This window comes from Cupressus sempervirens, chromosome 1 (genome assembly GCF_028749045.1).
Source record: "Cupressus sempervirens isolate cs-2001-9-10 chromosome 1, ASM2874904v1, whole genome shotgun sequence".
Taxonomy (NCBI): domain Eukaryota; kingdom Viridiplantae; phylum Streptophyta; class Pinopsida; order Cupressales; family Cupressaceae; genus Cupressus; species Cupressus sempervirens.
This window is the reverse complement of record NC_143118.1, coordinates 511427142-511449771: the sequence shown is the minus strand read 5'-3', so window position 1 is coordinate 511449771 and position 22630 is coordinate 511427142. Positions and strand designations below refer to the sequence as shown.

The 22630-nt window shown below is 36.9% G+C and overlaps 1 protein-coding gene across 1 annotated transcript in view; it reads left to right on the top strand.

Moving 5' to 3' along the window:
- LOC149578477 (P-loop containing nucleoside triphosphate hydrolases superfamily protein) overlaps positions 1-22630 on the top strand; it is a 313758-nt gene that overhangs the window by 161411 nt on the left and 129717 nt on the right. The window contains exon 13 of the mRNA XM_089829372.1: positions 17429-17511. Within this exon, the coding sequence (XP_089685498.1) occupies positions 17429-17511 (83 nt within the window). The remainder of the gene's footprint in view (positions 1-17428; positions 17512-22630) is intronic.

Sequence of the window (22630 nt, the reverse complement as noted above, 5' to 3'; positions counted from 1 at the left end):
ATTGAGGGTGGAAGAGATGACCTGTAAATTAAAGAAATACAATTTGCAATGGAAAACATAGAGTTAAAGGAGAACCAACTGAGGGAACAAATAGAAGAAGTCAAATCATGGACCCATGTAGGGAAAGGACTGTTAAAGACACCAATTAATCTCATAGAAAAGCATGTAAGGAGATAGATTTGGGAGGAGAATGATAGAAACAATAAGGCAACAAGTATCATAATTAAAGGGTTAAAAGACTATGGAGAAAAGGAGAACACAAAAGATCTGGTAAGAGATTTCTTTATGGACCATTTATAGTGGCATGGAGTAATCCAACAAGCACAAAGGATTGGGAAATGGACCAAAGATAACATGAGCAAAAATGTAAGGGTCTTTTTGAAGAACACAGAAGACAAGAACATGATATTGAGGAATAAGGGGCTCCTCAGAGGCACAGACATATATGTTGATGAAGATCTTACCATTTTTCAGCAAGAAGAAAGAGGAAAAGAATGGGAAAATCTAAAAGCAACAAGCGGGCATGGTTAAAAAATGGTAGAGCGCAAATCAATGAAAGAACAAAACATAAGTAGGAACTTGGCCCCCCCTAGGAATACCTAGATATTATTTGTTGGAATTGTAGAGGTTACCTGTGGAGAAGAGGACTTGGTTTAGGGATTAGAGCTAGAGGTATAGACATTATCTTGCTCATGGAAATGCATGAACATGATGGATGTAGAGTGCCAAAATTCAAGGGTTATAAAAAAATTTCAGTTTGGAACGAAATAACCGATAGTGGGAAAGGGTATGGTGGAACAACCATTCTGTTTAAAGAAACTTGGGTCAAATGTATCAATATAGAGAAAGAAGATCCACACAAATTGTAGATATGGCTGAAAATCATAGATAAGCAGACAAAGATATAGTGACAGCTTGTTACTTTGAGCGGAAGGGTTCAAAAACATATAGGAAGAACCTAGGTCGAGATGACTCTGGCACATTGCTGGAAAAATATATCTCCATTTTTAATAATCTTTGGGAAGTCCTGATTATCGGAGATTTCAGTGCCAGGATAGCGAATAACCAATCTCTCAATTTGAAAAGAATTGATGAGGAAGGAAGTGACCCTCTATAATATTAGAAGAGGAAAATGACTAGTTCTGGAAAAGAGCATCAGGGGACAGCGAAGGCAATGCCAATTATTTGGGGCAGAATTACTGAACTTATGCAACTTATACAATATGGTAATATGTAATGGTGTGAAAGGGTGGCCAAACTCAGGGGGCATTGCATGCAAAACATATAATGGTTAAAGCGTTGTTAACTATGTTATATGCTCTCAAGATCACACCAAAGGAGTAAAAGAGATGGAAATAAGAGTATCCATTCGAGCTAAGGTCAGACCACAATCCAATTTTTTTAAAATTGTCCTTCTTGGAGGAGTAACAAGGAGAAGAAACACACCTCAAGCAAAAGAAAGGTTCCTCACATGGAAGAATTATAATGAACCAAGAAAATCAGAAAATATTAATGATGCTCTTAGAGGCATGATTAGGAGCCCCAAAAGAGGAGTTACACACACGGTCCAGCAAAGGGTTCGCAAAGATACCTTAATTCCTATAATTCACATGGCATTAGAGAAGTGTAAAAGAACAAAGCCCAGAATGGAGGCAAAAAATACTTTCCCAACAAATCCGTGGTTAAATGAAGACTTCAAGTTGATCAAGAGAAGTTTAACAAAGCATGAGTAAAGGGAGCAAAAAAGAGTACGAGGAGCTGTTAAGAGGTAAAAGAGAGTCATATGTGAGAATGAAAAGTTTGGAGCTGATCACCATAGGCAAGCAAAACCCCAAGAAGTTCTGGAAGCACCTGCAACAAAAGAAAAAACTAATAGTTAACAATATCATAGGGCCTCAATAGCTTGAATATGCAAGTATGTTATATGAGGACGAAAATGCCTCACATAGATCTTTGATAATGAAGGCTACAAATGAAATTTTTGCTATTGTAGACATTTTCTAAGGCATAAAGAAATTGGCGGGGGGAAAGGCCCAAGACATTGATGGGTTGCGAGTTGAATATCTAAAATGGGGTAGTGATATCTTAGCTCCTCATATTTAACACATCTTTAATAATTTCATTAAAGAAGGGTCCCCTGAAAACTAGACCACTAGCATGGTTATCCCTCTCCACAAAAGCAGTGACATAAATAATCCATCAAATTATTGCACTATTATGATTAAACCCCTCTTGTGAAAATTCTTTGGTAGCATGGTAGAATGCAAGATTAGCAAGTGGGTCTAAGCAGAAGGTAAAAGAGCTAAGGGGTAGGTAGGGTTTTGGCCAAAAACACTTTACTGTTGACCACGGGGTTATGCCAAGATTCTTGGTTGAAATTTGTTTGGAACACACAAGGCGATGAGGCCTTTTGCTTCTTTGCTGACTTTAAAAAGGCCTTTGACACAATGCCACGTGACAAACTCTGGCTTAGAATGGAAGAGCTGAAAATTCTTACTAAACTCAGAGCTGTGACACATAGATTATATGAGCATGTCATTGCTAAAGTCAGAACTACAAAAGGGATGTTAGAGAGCTTTGGCAGTAATATAGGTGTCAAATAGGGATGCCCCCTCTCACTAACCTTGTTTGGGTTATATATTGATAAATTAGAAGAGTGTTTAGACAAGAACAATGGCGATGGGGTTCAATTGGCTATGTATGTGATTCAACTGCTTCTTTATGTAGATGATCTCATTTTAATTGCTAAAACTATAGATGGTCTGAGGGAACACTTGAAGGCGTGTGAGGCCTTTTGTTAGGTGGTCAGGGTGCAACTGAACACTAGCAAAACCAAAGTGATGATTCTCTTTGAAATCAAACAAGAGGAAGTGAACACTTTCCATTTCAATGGAAGCTGATTAGAGATTGTAGACAAGTACAAGTATCTTGGTATCAACTTCAACGACAAGCTTAGTTGGCAAACATGTAGAGAAAAAATAATTGAAGGAGGATGGAAAGCATGATACTCTTTACAAAATAGATGCAGGAATGCAGAATTATAGGATTGGAAAACCCAAAAAGTGCTCTTTGGCTTGTTAGTTACACTAGTGATCCTCTATGGTTGTGAGATTTGGGGCAGCAACATATCTGATAAAAAATTGAGACAAGTAGAAAGAATCCAAAAGTATTTAGTCATCAACAATTTCAAAATTAAAGCAACGGTTCCCTATGAGATCCTATTGGCAGAAACAAACATCTTCTCACTAGAGGTCCCATCAATGATTCAGTTATTATGCTATTTAAAGAAAGCCCAAAGTATGGAAAATCATTGTTGGCCTAAGCTGATCATTGAAGAGAGGTTGGATAGAATAAAGAACACATGGATGAAGCAAAATGCTAAATGGATGGAAAAACGAAATGTTAGTATGCATGAATGTCCGAATAAAAAAGCTGGAATAAAAAAGTTTGTGAAGGAAAAGTTCAAGAGTTGCATATGGTCAAAACAACATGGGCACAAAAGAGACTATTATATCAAATAATTTAACCCAACACGGGCACATGAAGAGAAAGCATACATAAGAGAAAATATGAAATGGAGAGCTAAAATGCTCATAGCACGACGTAGGACAAGTTCTCATCATTTGAGTTGCGAAACGGGTAGATGGACGATAGCAAAGGAAGAATGGGAAAAAAGCATATGTCTTTTTTGCAACAAGGGAGTGGTTAAGACCGTGCGACACTTTCTCATGGAATGTCCAACTTCAATGACATCTACTTCAGCTATCGGGATATACTAGAAACATGCAATTTAGGTATTTTTTTGAGGAAATGTAGCTAAACAAGACAACAAATTTAGTGGTCAACATTTGTTGAAGGGCAGACTTAAAAAAGCATCTCCAAAAGGGTTGATAGGTTGTGGTAGAAGGATCGCGCCTTGATCTAAGTTTGAGTTTTGTATAAGTTTTATATGTGGCCATAACTGGGAAGGCCTAACGACCTTTGCATTGTATGAAATATGATGATTCCGTGACTAAAGAGTTTTTGTTTTGGACTCTATTTGCATTATTTCCATTGTGGGATTCTCGTTGGGGGCTTGGACATCTCCTTTAGGGATTCTCTATGCCTTGTATTGTATCATTTTCACTAATAATATTTTGGCCACTATCTATATTAAGGGTAAAACACTTGTAGGCCTCTTGTCATTTTTGTTTCCACGTGTTAAAGCTACAATTTCATGCGAGTATGAAGATAAACCCTTGCTGTTCCAAATCAGAAGTTTAGTCTCCTCTTGTAGATGTTCTTTGGACTCATCGTAATTCACCACACCTTGACTTACCATATGTCTTTCCTGAGTGATCAAAGGGGATGATGCATCACTTAAATCTCCTTCATAAGATGTCACAAGGCTACAAGGTGTTTCTTTGTTGAAATTTTGAGTTCATTCACCAACATTCTGGATGTCTCTAGTATGCAATCTGCTGATAATGTTGTCTGCCATTACTTCCCTGAGGAGTTCATCAACACCCTGTTTATTTGTTTGATCTCCATCTGCCCCACGCCCCCTTCTTGAACTTTGTTTGTAGATGAAACAAACTGGTTTTCTAGTTGATATAGAGAGGAATGAGCCATGCTTAGCTAGTAACAAAGATCATCGACTTCATTTTCCTTGTCTTCCCCAAATTTTATGGCAAGATCCCTATCCACTAACAACTGCAAGTAGTCTGATTTCATTCTTTTGAATGCTTCTTTGACGGTGTGGAATTGAGAACTAGTAACACCACATGCAATTCCATTTTGCATCTCATTCATTTTGGTCTTCCACATAAGATCTTCATTGAAGTTGTAAGAATAATTTGCCCTTATTAGCACTTGTAAAAGCTTCTTTTCTGTAACCAATAACATGTCCATCAAAACATGTGGTGATAAAAGATTTTGTCAAAATTCATCTATGGAATATGGGCTGCCACTTGTCAAGTTTTCTTATTTTTCCTCAAGTAAGGGAGCATCATCACCATCACCGTTACTTGCTTCTATAGCATACCAATCTGCAAGTCACTAACAAATAGTTCTGAATACTTCTCCCTTGTAATGATTGATTCTTCCTCCATACTAACCATCTCAGTTGATTGGAAACTATTTTCCTTTGTGCCTTCATCATGCCCTGTAAGAGATGAATTCAAGGCTGTATTTTCATCATCACTTGGCTGCATTATATCGTCTCCCTGAATATTACTACAAACATGTTCAAGTGACCAGACCTCTCTCATTTGGTACCTCTCTCATTTGGTTCCTACTTTTTTGGAGGATCTTGAAACTTGTGTGCCCATTGATATTTCAGTCATGTGCTCCTGGAGCCTTTCAATTATATGCTCAGTCAATTTCTTGATGAGGTCATCAGCCATAGGTGAGATATTATGTTTCCGTCTCCAAATAGCCGACAAGTCTAATTATAATTGCTTATATGGGTCATCATCCTCATCTAAGATTAATGTTATGATAGTTTTTATGCTTAGTTGCCAATTTTTGTTCGGGGTCAGATTCAGGTTCGAGAATCTGATTCCTGGATTTGTGAATATTTTTTTCCCATTATGGTTCGAAGGATTTGTGAGTACACACACACATAAATCGTCGATTTGGGTTCGGGGTCAGATTCGTGTTCGAGAATCTGATTCATTGATTCATTAATAGTTTTTTCCCATTATGATTTGTAAGGATACACACACACACACACACACACACACACACACACACACACACACACACACACACACACACACACACACACACACACATATATATATATATATATGCATGTATGTATATATATTCTATGGATTCGTGTATACTTATTCCAAGTTTTGCTTGTAGGCCCTTGGCGATTCACACTGGATTCACGTTGGTTTTGCATGGATTTGTGCCACATTTGCATGGACATGACAAATTCATGTTCAATTTGTGAATCTGACACAATGGGTTCACGAATTTGGATCCAGTACCAACCCGGATCTGGTTTGGGGCATGGATGCAAATTCGGTAACTATGTTAAACATTCATAGACAAGATAGAGTAAAATTGTGGATATTAAATTACCCACTTCATCTTTACATGATGTAACTTTTATGTAAGCGATTTGTGCATGGTGATATTTGAGTCATTATACCTTATGTTCTACTGTAGTGTAACGGATATAGGAAACCTCTACTTGTATTGGACCAATGTCCCATATTTCGAGTAAGGACCCCTAAGTGTGCCACTTGTTCTTCTAGTTACAAGAGCCATGCTACTTTTAGAAAATTAAAAATAAACCTATCAAAACAGATGTACCAACTAAGAAAATAAACATGCAAAATTGTTGCATAAGATGAGACAAATTTATTAAAGTCCAACAAATGATGACAAAAGGGGTCAAAAGGAATATTGAACAAAATAAAAGGGCCCAAATCATAGTAGGGGTACTAAAGTATACCTCAAGAAAGAGAAAGTAAAACCAACAAGAAACAAAACATAACAACAAAGCACAGACTGAGGAGCAAGGTGGGTTGCGGGTGGTCTAACAATGAAAACCCCCATCCCTAAGAAACTCGAGCAACCAAGAAGAATCTCTGAATATAGGGGTAAGTCAAGTAGTCAGAAGAGGCAGTTGGCCATGCCTGACATGTCCTAGTAGAGGAAGGTCAGAGCTAAGAAGAGTCCCACTGAGGTCTTATTGATTCATAGTGATCAGACATGGAGGAGCACACTACTTGTTCATACCGCACATTGAAGTGAGCTCAATGAAGGAGATGATCAATCCGAGTAGTGAGAAGGCGTGCATGAGATTGATGCTAAGAAGACTTGTCCTAAAGTCTCGTGGCTTCCTAAAGATAGAGGGCAAAATACTTCTAATCTATGAAATAGAAAAAGTGGAGATGTCTTGAGAACCCCTAAAAAGGTAGAATATGGCAATGGAAAATGAAGTGCTCCTCCAACTTGGTCTCTCTCATGCTACATAACTATAGACCCTGTCCTTTTTGTCAAGGTAGCAAGTAGTCTCAGAGCGAAGCCTATGGGATCCCACCGTAAAGGAACTAAGGATGACCCTAAGAGATTGCGACCAATGGTGCAATAAGTAAGAAGGGTGGACAATGAGCCCGTCCCTCAACTCAAGGAAGTATTCTGCATAGAACACCTTTTTGGGGTGAAGGCTCTTGTGCGGGATTCCCATAGTGGTGTGGATGTACTTTCTCCTGAGATGGGAAAGAGATGGGAGGGGTATCTTGAGAGTACTTGAAAGGGGTGAGACGGTCCAGCAAAATCTCAAGACCTAAGGAGGGTTGCTACCTCAGTAAACCACCCACGAGCACGACACAAAGAGACAGAAGTAGACAACTTTCAAGTTGGATAAACACATTATGGTGGAGATACAAATCAATCGTAGATCTTGGCTTGCATCCATTTTCCAAGTTTATGGTTTATGTGTGGCTGAAACTAAAACACATCCATTACATTTAATTTTTTCAAGCAGCCGAGTGGTTATTTCTGTTGGGTTGGAAAGAGGAAGATATATAGTTTTAAAGTGTGCCAGGCTGTAAGGGGAGGCCTTATGATGGGAATATCTTGCTGGCACTCTCAGATGACAAACACTGTAATGGTAGTAGTGAATCTGTTTCTGTCTTCTCTGTCTTGTTCAAAGATACCTGTCATGATACTTTCAGTTTGAGTGTCTTATTCTGAAATGATGTTTCATCTCTAATTGCAAGAACAGGAAAACACATTATGCAATATACCATTTTGCATGTTTAGGTGGTGAAATGAAATTGTCCTTTGAATGCATAAATGCCCCTGTAATCTGAATCAGCACAAGACATACAAAGCACACTGTAATAGGCTTTATGCCAGAAAGTAATTTTTTTGAATAAATGCATGTGGGGGATTGAAATAAATTCCAAAAATACTTATGGTGTATTGTTAGAGGTGAAGGCGTTCCTTGCAGCATACGACCAAAAGAAAGCAGAGAAAAAGACACCAACAGAGTCAATGACAGCCCCAAACCTAGGCTCGGGGGAAGATGTGGGTAGTTCTTTGCGATGAATATGGGGATTAGGCAATGTGTGTAGTCGTATGTTTTTTGTTCCTTGTTACTCTGTTGGTGTGTAACCTTCCTTGGAAGATATTGCGTGGAATAGAGAATTACAACATCAGGTGATGTTTGTAGGTGTGAGTTTTTGGGACTAAACAATATTTTCTTTAATGTTGTGTGAAGTCCTTATCGGGAGTAGTTGGCCAATGAAATGATTGTGGTAGGTAAGGGTTTGAAGGACCCAAGTTGTCACGAGTTGAGTGAGCCATCTTTGCAATACGATGTCCAACACATCACCTACTTGTAGAAGAACAAATGCAAATTTGGGAAAATAAATTCTGCACCATTTTATTTAAGAGGTGGATGATAGGTAGAAATAGAAAACTGATCAATTTTCTAGGGGCTTTAGGGGGGTGGGGTGGGGGGGCCGAGCGGGTAGCTAGTCTTGCTTAATTTGTTGATGCCTTCAATGGAATAAAATCGTTGTGTAACATGTTGGATGGGATCATGATGGAGGGGGGAGTGGAGAATGTTGCTCAAATAGTGGTTGATAATACAATTGCATATGTAATAACCCCGACTGGCTGTCTCCGTTAAACCAAGACAAAATGTAATTTGAATTCTTTGTGGGATTATTGTTCTGTTGTATATGTCAAAGCAACTCAAAAATACAAGAAAAAAATGACAAAAAATATTGTATATTCACAGCTCCAATATCTAAATATATGGTAATAGTATTTTTTGCAATTTTAACCATCAGTGCCAATCTCTAAACATGATATTATTGTCATTGGCAATTCAATGTTTCACCATACAGTTACAAATAAACTTCAATTCTGTAACTATTATTTGACTATTCAAATGCTCAAGTAAATACAACTTCATATGAAAGCCCTAGTATGGTTTTACTTACAGATCACTCATGCTCAATAACAGGGTCTTTTTCCAATCAAAATACAGGCCTAGCAGGATAAAATCACTCATGCATTTGCAGTAGTCTGGGGCCCCAAATCTGGTTGCAAATCTCAGACAAACATAGGGGTATCTCCACCGAGCAGAAAAGACTAAACACCTTCAGTTGGCGTTAGTAAACAAGCAGCTTGATAGGATATGTGCCCTGCCAATGCGCAGGACGAACTCCTACAATAGATGCCCAGTTTGACGGTAACTTAGGCGCTCAATTGCAGCATTTTAACACCAAACTTCCACAGTACTAACTGCGTAGAAATCAATATTTCAGATGCTCACAAATCAGTTGCCCGGTGCCCAAATAAGCTGATACAATTTCTTAGAAAATGCAACGACAAACATTGAGCATTGCAGCATTTTTTCTCTCCGATTTACAGATTCAAACTGCGCCCAGCAGCATATATGCTTGGCATGCATAAACAGATTTCTCAATCACCAAATTTTCAAATGTACAAACTACGTCTCCTAGAAACAGCCGATACAATAGGAAGACTCCCCCAATTTTCAGACTTACAATTCTTAGAATTGAAGTCACTGTGATTCTTAGCCAAAGCTTCTTTGAAAGCAATCGTAGCAAAGAAATGGAAGATACAAATAAATTCTCTTCTCAGCCACTGTAGATACAATAGAGAAGTAATGACAATTTTGTTATACTTCAACAGCAAACTTGCAAAGGCACTACTCAGAAATCAGACCGTTATACCTCAGCAAGGACATGAAAAATCAAAACTTCAGGAATGTCACAAAGACAACAAAAATAAATAAATATTCAAGCGTGTCTTTTCCAATGAAATGAGCTGGTATTTATAATGCTTTGTTGATAAAAGTTTCCATAAGAACTCAAGTCTCAACTTAAGTGAAATTATAAAGTAAAATTATAACTTTATTAAGGCATTTAATGGTTTAAATAATAATTTAGCCATTGAAAAATAATACCTCCCAAAATACTCATCATTTAAATATGTCGTCTAAAATAGAAGTCACACCTATTATTTCTCCATGCGACCAAATGCACTTTCCAAAAATAGAAAGGGTCGATCTCAATCAAACACCCAACTTACTACAAATACTAAGTACACAAATCTAAGCCTAAATGAAGTCTAGTCTGAGTTAAACAAAGACCAACCTATAGTTTACTGAATTGTGGAGAAGACAAGACCCTCCCAAGCCAAGCCACTGTATCAGAAAACTCTCTATCCACAATAATTAGCCTACTAAGATCACAATAATAGGCTAATCCCTGAAACTTCGATGTTGGCAAAAATGGGGATATTACAATTCTCACTCCCCAAGATTGCTTGTCCTCAAGCAATCTGACTACATAGTGAACTCCAACCTCCACCTAGATCTCAAATGAAGAAATGCGCGACACCCTTGTCAACATTGAACCAACGACAAACCAACATCATCAGGACCAACCACATGTTTTGCAACATAGAACCCAAAACTTGTGTTGATGATGTAGAAGTCATAATTGTCACCAAAAGGCAACTCCATAGGATATCTATCCATCCTCTTCTTCCCTGTATCCACCCACATAATATATATTTGACTGGAATCTTAATCACCAGTAATCCAAAAAAAAAAACTATAGCTATAGGAGAACCATATGCAATCATGCCAATTGTGTGAACAATAGGTGTAGCCATGTCAAAATATGTGGGCTCAAGAACATCACCAACTGCTGCAACATAAAATTGAATCGAATTTACAAATGTTGAAAACTGAGTCCAGCTCCATTCAAGTGAGTGATCTACATTAACCCCAAAAACGGATGGTCATAAGAGAATGTTGCATTTGTGTCGATCATAGGATTGTCCATGAAGTGAATCCCACCATTGTGCTGCTTTGAACGATAATGACTCTTGACATCACTCACCTCATCATTAATGACGTGCACTATCGTCATAACACACATCAACAACCGCATGCATATCGCTAAATTCCTCTATAAATGGCTCAACCAACACAAAATTGGTTGTTGGTGTGACAGTATCCTCACATGCTCCTACCTCCACTATCATTGCATCACCATCAAATGCATGATCCTGGGAACTCATGCCAATAATTGCATCCTCTGACTCAACATGACATGAATTCTCATCACACTCTACATTCACTGTCCAACTGATGTGGTGTCTCATAAGAAATCTCCTGCACATCTATAGCCACCGCTGTATCATCACACTTCACTTTTTGAAAAGTGATAGCATTCCCTGCTCAAATCTCAGATTTGAAATCAGTTGGGTCATTTGTTTGTGATTTTGATTTAGCTCATTCACCAACACATTCAACTATTTCACAATACCCCGTATCTCAGATTCTCTATCCCTAGTTATTGAACTACGCCCTCTATAATGCCTACCTGGAATAAACCTCCTGTCTATCTCCATGGGTATTGAATACTAGTCAACAAATCAAATGCTGACACCCTTTGAATAGAACACAAAACATAACAACGACTGAGCTCGAATTCCTGGAGGCTGGTAGGAATCCGCTCTGATACCACTGTAATAACCCCAACTGGTTCCCTAATGCAAACCAAGAGAAAATGTAATTGGAATTCATTGTGGGATTATAATTCTGTTGTATCTATCAAAGCAACTAAAAAATGCATGAAAAAAAATGATAACAAATATTGGATATACGCAGCTCCAATCTGTAAATATATGGTAGTAGTATTTTTTGCAATTTTAACCATCAGTGCCAATCTCTAAACATGATATTATTGTCATTGGAAGTTCACTGTTTCACCATACAGTTACAAATAAACTTCAATTTTGTAACTATTCTTTGACCATTCAAATGCTTAAGTGAATACAACTTCATATGAAAGCCCTAGTATGGTTTTACTTACAACAGATCACCCATGCTCAATAAATGGGTGTTTTTCCAACCAAAATGCAGGCCTTAGCAGGATAAAGTCAGCCATGAATTTGCAGTAGTTTGGGGCACCAAATCTGGTTGCAAATATCAGACAAACAAAGGGTATCTCTACCCAGCAGCAAAGACTAAACACCTTCAGTTGTCGTTAGTAAACAAGCAGCTCGATGGGAAATGTGCCCTCCCAATGTGCAGGACAAACTCCTCCAATAGATGCCCAGTTTGACAGCAACTTAGGCGCTTAATTGCAGCATTTTAACACCAAACTTCCACAGTACTAACTGCCTAGAAATCAATATTTCAGATGCTCACAAATCAGTTGCCAGGCGTCCAAATAAGCTGATACAATTTCTTAGAAAATGCAATGACAAATATTCAGCGATGGAGCATTTTTTCTCATCAATTTGCAGATTGAAACTGCGTCACGCAGCATATATGCTTGGCGTGCATAAACAGATTTCTCAATCACCAAATTTTTAAATGTACAAACTACGTCTCTCAGCAACAGCCGATACAGTAGGAAGACTCCCCCAATTTTCAGACTTACAATTGTTAGAATTGAACTCATTGTGATTCTTAGCCAAAGCTTGTTCCAAAACAATGGTAGCAAAGAAATGGAAGATGCAAATAAATTCTCTTCTCAGCCACAGTAGACACAGTAGAGAAGTAATGTCAATTTTGTTATACTTCAGCAGGAAACTTGCAAAGACACCACTCAGATATCAGACCCTTATACCTCAGCAAGGACATGAAAAATCAGACCTTCAGGAATGTCACAAAGACAACAAAAACAAATAAATATTCAAGTGTGTCTTTTCCAATGAAATGAGTTCGTTTTTATAATGCTTTGCTGATAAAAGTTTCCAAAATAACTCAACTCTCAACTTAAGTGAAATTATAAAGTTAAATTATAACTAAATAATATGCCATTTAATGATTTAATAATAATTTGGCATCTAAAAATATAATAACTCCCAAACTAATGTCATTTCAAATAGGAATCACACCTATTCTTTCTCCATGTGACTAAATGCACTTTCCAAAAATAGAAAGGTTTGATCTCAATCATCACCCAACTTACCACAAATAGTAAGTACACAAATCTAAGTCCAAATGAAGTCCAATCTGAGCCAAGCGAAGACCAACCTGTAGCTTATTTAATTGTGGAGAAGACAAGACCCTCCCAAGCAAGCCACTGTGTCAGAAAAACCCTTTATCCACAATAATTAGCCTATGAGGATCACAATAATAGACTAATCCTTGAAACTCTGATGCTGGCAAAAATGGGGATATTACAACATTGTTTCTAGAGGCAAGGCACTCAACATTGTTTCAGAGCTTGTGTTCCACCCACTATCTTGAGCTACTTATTGAGTTCGTAGGGAAATAAGGTGGGCAAAGGATGTGGTGAAACATGAAAGGACTATTGCATAGTATATTATGAGCATGCACATGTCTCAAATCTCATGTTAGAGCACATTATTAGTGAGAAGTTCATGCAATCAAGAGTTACAGACTTTGCCTCTAATTTGTTACATTGCAAAGTATAGTGGATTGAATGCCCAACCTTAAGGACACATTTGTGAGAAAAAAGTTATTAGCAAGCTGTTAACATAGGAAGGTTGAAGCAAAAGAGTTGTGAAAACTGTTTTTTATAATAGTGTCACCAAAAGTACAGAGTAAGAACATTAAGGTAATGTTTCAAACTCCAATTTCTATTTATTTGTAATTTTGCAATTCACTGAGTTTTTGATTTTTGATATTTGGATGTTAGAACAGCGTGTTAGGGTTCTATGATTATTGGATGAGGGTCAAAACTCCAAGGGGCTTCTACATGAGGCCGTGGACAAGGCTGTGTGGTGATTTAACATTTATATGGGTTGAACAAGAGAAAATATGAACTCATATGATTCATTATTCATCAGAGGTGGAATCCACAACTCTACCAACATATTCATGTTGCTGCCTCCTATCTGAATTCCAAGTTTTTCTTACCCATTTCATGTAAAACAGATGTAGAGGCTATGGTTAGCGTCAACATGTGCATTGAGAGATTGTTTGTTGACAATGACCTTTGAGACGTCATACTTTAGGAGATTTAGAGTTATAAATGGAAAAAAGGGATTGTTATTTTCTTCGATTTTTTACATTCATAATAAGGGCACATTGCAACCAAGTAAAATAAAACAATGTTAGATTTTAATTTTCTATTTGTTTTTATTTTCCACAATGCCCGCTCTTCGTAAACTTCACATTTACATTTTATCCCAGCCCTCTAGTGCTTCTGCTTTTGAGCACAATTGAAGTGTTGTTTAGTCCATTCACATAAAAAGTGCTATGGGTTGACTTTAAAGCACTTGAATGACCAAGTTTATTTGCAGTATAACCTTTAATTGTGGAAAAGGAAGGTGCACATGCAAGATACACTTCAAACACCTGAATTAGATAAATTTTATCCACAAATAGATTTTATTCTAAGCTTAGGGTGTGATGTCAACCCAATGTTAATGGATGAGTTAGCTAATGTCGAGAGGGAGGTGGCTGAATAGGAAGCGAATGTGGTAGCATTTGAGGAGGCAAAAGGCGAGGTTGGTGAGCCATCAGGATCAGGTTTATCTCATAAATAGCTTGATCTTAGCAGAATGGATGATTGTGATATTGCTATCAAGATTCAACTGGGTAGTTTCTAAGTCAAACTAATGAATAGAACACTTAGCACTCATTACATCTAGGTTATGCTCTTCCAGGTGAAGGACCGAGACTTCTTGGGTGGTCACCCATCTTAGTACTACTACAACTTAAAAATTCCATAGTAATCCTGGTAGCAATATCAGAATTTGAATTTTTGTGAAAAATATCTCCTACTTGTAAATCTTGTCGATGATGTTTTGAAGCTATATGGTCCACATCCAAAACACCCACATAATGACAAAAAACTTGTTTTTAGCTTCAGTTGTAAACAACTGACATTTCGTTTCATTGATATAACATGAAGTTAATATGTATTCATAGGTTGAACTTGTTTCTTTGTTCTATGACATGTTTGAAACTTTTTTTTAAAATGTGATGAAAATCAGTAATATGTTCTACAACTTCAGTGATATGTGTTTTATTGATGAATATTTTTTTAATGTATTTTCAATAGTTTGATAAATCTGGTGAGTTATTGTTGAATTTTACCTTGTGTTTTTGCCGAATCTTGAATTTCTAAAATTTTGGGCTTCCTGATTAATTGTTGAGTTTGAGGTTTTTAACTATGAGATTAGCAGTTTAGAAGTAACTCAGACCAATGGAAAGACATGAGTTTGATGATTGAAGCTATGAAAGGTTCATTTTGTTAGATTTAATCATATTTCTCTACTCATTCCCTAATGCAATAAGTGCAAAATGGGCTGCTCAACCTTGTGCTAGGTTGGTTGTTTTGACCAACTTGTCGTGAAGATGGGTGATGGAAGGAAAATGGCTCAAATATCAAATAGTCAATGCAGTTATCCCTCATTGAATGATATCTAAACTGGCTACTTTTGTGTAATGCAATTCATTTGCAGCTGATTATCTTTCCTACATTTGCCATCATTTATTTATGTAGTCGACTTTGAAAGAAAAAACGTAATTATATGAATGCCCATGGATGTTGAATGAATGAAAGAAAGAAATTATATTCATATCTATCTATGACCAAGAGTTGGTTTGTGGGACTCAAGATAATAACAAAACACAATAGAGATTGAAAAGTCGAACCCAGAGGAAGGACAAAGATACTAAACACAAAACAATAAGAGAGCACCAAAGCAAGTGATCAAGAAATAGGTACAAATAGCTAAGAAAAGGGAACAAGAACCCTGAAGAGAAAAGAGCAGCTTGACAGGAAGATTGAAGAACATAAAATAACATTGTTTGGATCAGACACAGTGATGTTTCCAGGGTTATCATCATTCACTCTCAAGGGACTGAGGCTGAGGGCCGGGAGGGGTACTCCTACTAGGATCACACCTAACATCTAAGGTTGAAGTTATCCTTGTATTAGTGAAATAGCTCGTGACATGCATCCGTCCTTGTGATTCTTGAGGTGGCTGGAGAGGAGTAGATCTATGTTGACAAGAGGAAGTTGGGCTGTAGAATCGGGAAAAAACAAGACCACAATGCTGAGGGGGAGAACACGCTGTTGACAGATGATATGATAGATGCCATCTCAGAAGTCTTTCTGTGTCTATTTGTGCTTTAGCATTGTATTTTTGTGCTTTAATTTTCCTCCAAATCAAGTGATCAAGAAATAGGTACAAACAAGAAAAGGGAACCAGAACCCTGAAGAGAAAAGAGCAGCTTCAAAGGAAGATTGAAATACATAAAGTAACATTGTTTAGATCAGAAATGGTGATGTCCAGGGTTATCATCATTCACTCTCAAGGGGCTGAGGCTGAGGGCCGGGAGGGGTACTCCTACTAGGATCACTCGTAACATCTAAGGTTGAATATATCCTTGTATTAGTGAAATAGCTCATGATATGCATCCGTCCTTCTGATTCTTGAGGTGGTTGGAGAGGAGTAGATCTTTGTTGACAAGAGGAAGCTGGGCTGTAGAGTTGGGAGGAAACAAGATGATGATGCTGGTGGGGGGAACACGCTGTGGCAGATGATATGATAGATGCCATCTTAGAAGTCTTTCTGTGTCTATTTGTGCTTTAGCATTGCTTTTTTGTGCTTTAATTTTCCTCCAAAGCAAGTGATCAAGAAATTGGTACAAATAGCTAAGAAAAGGGAACCATAATGCTGAAGAGAAAAGAGCAGCTTCAAAGGAAGATTGAAAAGCATAAACTAGCATTGTTTAGATCAGAAATGGTGATATTTCCAGGGTTATCGTCGTTCACTCTCAAGGGGTTGAGGCTGAGGGCCGGGAGGGGTACTCCAACTAGGATCACACCTAACATCTAAGGTTGAATTTATCCTTGTATTAATGAAATAGCTCGTAATATGCATCCATCCTTATGATTCTTGAGGTGGCTGGAGAGGAGTAGATCTATGTGTACAAGAGGAAGTTGGGCTGTAGAGTCGGGAAGCAACCATATGGTATGATGACATGATAGATCAATTGTGAGGGGGGAACACGCTGTGGCAGATGATATGATAGATGCCATCTCAGAAGTCCTTCTGTGTCTATTTTTGCTTTAGAATTGCATTTTTGTGCTTTAATTTTCCTCCAAATGGAAAACACTCTGACTGAAAGAACCATTTTATTTACATAACACCTTAATCAATGAAAATATTGTTCCATGTTTATTCTGAACGGAAATATTTGTGCAACAAGCATTTAGATTTCTTTACATACTCGTGTAATACTTAAGTATATCCTCTGTGGCTTAAATGTGGGAATTCCACTATCTGAAGTTAAATTTTATGAAGCCTACATCACAACTACACAGTTTCAGAGGGCCTTCTTCTACTTGTTAATTCACTAAAGCAGAATGATTTATGAATCTGGAAAATGGAATTCTTGTGTCCAATTTAGCATTATTATGTGTTATATTTGCTCTTACAGGACCTTATGCAGTTGTTATGGCCCCAACAAGAGAACTTGCACAACAAATAGAAGAAGAGACTATTAAATTTGCTCATTATCTGGTAAGAAAATTTTACATTTTTCTTCACAAATCTGTTATTTCACATTCTTTTTTCAGAAGTGAATTTTTTTAAGACATTAAACTTCTATTTTACATGTATTATAGATGGCCTAATATAAAAGGAATGATGAAAATTAAGGGTATTTTCAGGTATAGTTTGAATTTAGATGCATTATCAGAAAGTTGGGCTGTCTATGAAGCTGCTTCGTAGTGGATGGCATCATGTATTACATGGTTTTATGTAGGATTTATATTGAAGATTTTATGTTCGGTTTAGCCTTTGTTCTATTATAGACCAGTTAGAAACAGAAATATTGGGTACACTGGCCCTTTTGCCATCTTTTTTGATATAACAAAATTATCATTGTACTTATTTACTTGCTAGTAAATGTGGGTGGCTGCTGGAGTTGGCTTAAAGTGTAATATCCCATCCGGATATTCTCCCAAATAATTTGCTCTAAATTTTTTATAATTAATAACAGATATTTTCATGCACAGTTTTTCAGCAAATGCAAGAATAATGGCCAATAAAAAATACTCAGAAATGCTATTGTATTATAATATTCAGTAATACAATAACTTGATGAATATTCCATTCTTAGATCCAAAAAGTTTCAGCCAGATTGAATAATAAGAAGGAACCTGAAATTCAAGGTGAACTCCGTTGCAAATCCACTCTAAAGATGAAATGGATTTCCATCCACTCCAGTACGGAGCTTGAAGTTTTCTGTCATTAGGTTTCAGCAAGAGAAAGATAGAAGCTTCCCAAATTTCTCCAAGAGAAATCATAAATCAAATTATAAATCCAAGCATGCTGAAATGAGCTCTTCTTCTTTAACCACAACTTGGTGACTCGTCAGATTCTTTTGCCCGTCTCTTCATTTTAATTCTCTTTTTCTTTTAATTGGACCTTTTAACAATTAAGAGAATAATATAGCCTTATAATAATAAAGTTACATTAAGTTGCATTTTAATTTTGAAAATCACTTTATTGAAACTATGTAATCTTTAGGCGTGAAAATAAATAAGCAGTTAGACTCCGAAAATCATGTTTTATAGCTTGTCAGAAAGAGCTTGGCAAGGCACTCCAAGTCCAATACTGAAAAATTAGAAATACGGAGCTCTGCTGATTTACTATAAATAGTAACTATCATCAAACCCTTCTATGTTGACTCAAAATTGCCTGATACTGAAGATGCCAATGTCGAATCTAACAGTGATCCTTGCAAAGTTTTGGTTAGCTCATTGGACCATGGTGAAAAGGGCTAATGACGCATTAAGAAATAATAGCCTAGAAAAAAGGGACAATGCATACATCTTATCTACATCTTATATGGCTCAGAATGCATACCTTGACTAATGTTACATATCTCCTATCTCAGAGATAGATACAAGGGCATCTCTTGACATTAGGAGATGTCAGCTGTCCTAGAACTGCGTATAGGAGCATTTGTAGACACTAAGAGACATCATTGGTTCCTTCAAGAAATGTCTCTTGTTCTAGTATTAGGAGAGAGTTTGAAGCATACATAGCATTAGAATATCATGTCTATTTTTGCATGTAAGTGTCAAAATTTGAACCAGAAAATTATGAGCAAGAAATAAACAGAGAAAACATTATTATACTGGGACAAAACCCTCCTCATCAAGGGAAACAACCCAACCCATATAAATTTGATCCTTTTATAATGATAATAAAATTACAAAATCTCAGTCTCTTGAAATTTAGATTTTCAAGATAATAGATCATACTGAAAACTCATCACAATTGAATGATATTGAACAATAATAAGCAATATTTCTTCACATAATAGAAATCTTCTAACTTTGCATCATATAAAAAAAGTCCTAATTTTAGCTTCTAAATTGACTTTATGTCCATTGAGACATATATATGATGTTATAAAAAACCAACATATCAAAAATGCCCAGCTTAAGGTGTTCGTATCATTTGTAACACATGACTGAAGCCTTTTGTACACCAATAATCTGAACAAATAATAAGTCACACCACCCTGGGGGACGGGGGGATGGTGGAATGGGGGGACAAGTTTACGGGATGGGGGGATAGAGGGGCCTTAACTTGGGGATAGTGGGGGGACGATGAGAGGCTGACAGTAGGGGACAGGAGGGGGAGTATCTATATTTACATACGGTACTTAAAATGGTAGTTATGAAAATATGTATTGCAATATAAGATATAAAGATGTAAAAGAGTAAATACTTGAACATTGCATTGAATTGGAACATCGAACATGAAACATAAGTAGTCATATCTGCAAATAGTCAACATTGGGATGTCCCCCATCCTTGGTGGATGTAATAACCCCAACCGATTATAACTTCGTCAAACATCAAATCCTTCTCTAATTTAGTTGTTTGACATTTCGTTAAACACTTCGCAAACAAGCTCTGACACCAATGTAATATACCTTGTCCAAACTGACTGATTTAAGTTCAAGGAATATTGTCAAACACTTGTATGCTGCCTTTCTCTTTTCTGATTTTTTTGTGTTTTAGATTGTTTGATATAGTTTGAATGATGCTATGAAATTTAGAATGTTCGCAAATGATATTACAATACCTCTTATAGTAAACTAATATGCAAGTGCAGTTGTTTTTGATATTTTCAATGCATATACATGGAAACTAGATATGGAATGCATACCTACAACCAATTGACATTTTGACAAACAATTGGCATATAACTATTATGCTGATCATATACACTATTAGATGGACATTTCATCAAACAAATGGTATGCAACATATATCTCCTTTATTAAATTCATTCCCATGTACAATGTTGCTATGAATTTGCCAAGACAAATGGGCTTACAATAATGATTACAACAATGCCAAATCTGATTCTAAATTATTGCTTACAACAACAAAATTATATGCCTAAGATTACAATGCTAACTACTAATAGTTGCAAGAGGAACCTGATAATAGTGATGCCCACCGATGGAGATGAAAGTTGCAATTAGAATCAAGCATAAATACTATAGCGCGGGTATTGTAGTGCAACACTGTTCATGCGTGCTGTAGCAACAAGTAAAAAAACAATTACTAATGGCTGCCAAAGATGAATCTTCAAGTCTGCACTTGATAGTCCTTCAATATTCTTCAAACTCTTCAGTTATTCCTCAACTTTAGGCACAAATAGAACTCTAGAATGAAGCTCTCTTGAATGTCAAATTCAGTGGATAGTTCACCACCTCAAATGGTTGCAACACTGAAGAATTGATGCTCTTCAATGGCTAGCTGAAATTAGAAACCCTTGTTTTCTTCTCCCAAGTTCATATCAAATGCAATTGACAATAATACGATGCTTAACAATGAAGCTCTTGCCTCTATTTATTCTTTTCCTTCACCCCTCTAGAAGGAAATAAAATATTATTTAATTGCACTCTCTAGAAGCTTTCCCCTTTTCAAGGCAATAATTTTTTTTGTTGCTCCTCATGTATTGGCATCAAAACACAATCTATGTCATGGAGCCATGTCATCCGCAATACCATATCAATATCTCCCATGTTTAAAACATAAAAATTTGCATTAAACTCAAAGTTATTCAAATGCATGGGCAGATTTGAAATCTTCCTGTTGCACCTAAGAGTGTAGCCATTTGTTACCTTTACTCTTATACCCTCAAAGACCTTTGATTGTATGTTGTGTCTTTCAACCAACCAAGCATCAATGAAGTTATGTGTGACTCCTGTATAAAGCAAGGTAATGATCTTCTGCCCAACTAAAACTCCACGCATCTTAAAGGATCCCTCACGCCGTATGTTAGTGAGATGTGCTTCTTGTAGCTGAACTGACTCTTCCCTTTCAACCATTTCTTCCTTATGTTATGATCCTGCTAGCACAGACCCTTCTTGATCGAATTTCTGATCAAAATTCTTAGATTCAAAATTCTCATTATATGACCACATAACACAGTCAATCTTCCCCTTACACCTTAATGGGACAATCATGGTTTGCATCATGCGCCCCTTTGCAATAAAAACAAAACTTCTTTTTACTCAAATCATTAAGCGCTTCTCTATCTAGGGGTGTTGCTGATTTCCCGTTTGGATCTAACTTTTTCTGAATTGCCCAAATATGATTTTTTTCAATTTGTTTGTGCATCATGTCATGATGGAATAATGCTGCAATAATGTCTTCCTTCTTCACCTCCAATTGAGTCTCCAATCTATGAGCAACTTCAGCTGCACATGAAGAACCCTCAAACTGTTCTTGTTCCATCATGTTTTGAATCTTTACCAAATCGTTTAATTGACCAGATTCGTCAACTTCATTGTTGTCATTGGATCTAGGTACATTTCTAGATTCATTCTTTGTTTGAAATAAGAGTCTTTTAATGTTATCCATCCACTTTTTCCTTGCTATGTCGAGGAGATTGACATTTCCTTTGACTTCTTCAAGATGTTGTCTTGCATTGGCAGCCAACGATTTAGCATTTTTAGCTTTTTTGCAACCATTCATCATTCATTTCTTTAAACTTCTTCACCTCTTTAATACCAAAGTATGTTAAACTAGCTCTTGTATAATTGATATCTTTTAGTTTACCAATAGGTGTAAGGCTGCCATCAATGGATGTTATCATAGTGTTGATGTTTTCATTATATGGAGAATGATGGTGTGTAACACAATTGTCCTCAAACAAATCAGTAATGATATCATGCCATTGTAAAGATTTACCTTCAGCACGTGTAATCAAAATACTAGAGGCTACTCCACTATGTAGAGGATCAACTTTCATATTTACCTTAAGTGGCTCAATCAAATGATGAGGTCTTTGTAACTGCCCATTCCATAGCAAGCTCCCTGACTGAAATGAATCTGAAATAGATGCATTATGTTGCGTGCTATTGTCCATGCGCACATCAACATCTAAGGTACTGCTCCTATGTCCTTCAACAGATAACTCAACTACATGTTCTTCTAGCTTGCAATCCAGGGGCTCCATGCCAACAACTGAATTATCAAACTCATTTGCTAAGGTCTGATTTAAAGAATCAGACTCATCAATGCATGAATCTGCATCATACATTGTGTCATTAATACCCCTTTCTTGAGTACTACCAAGTGACATCTCAAGGATAGCATTTGGC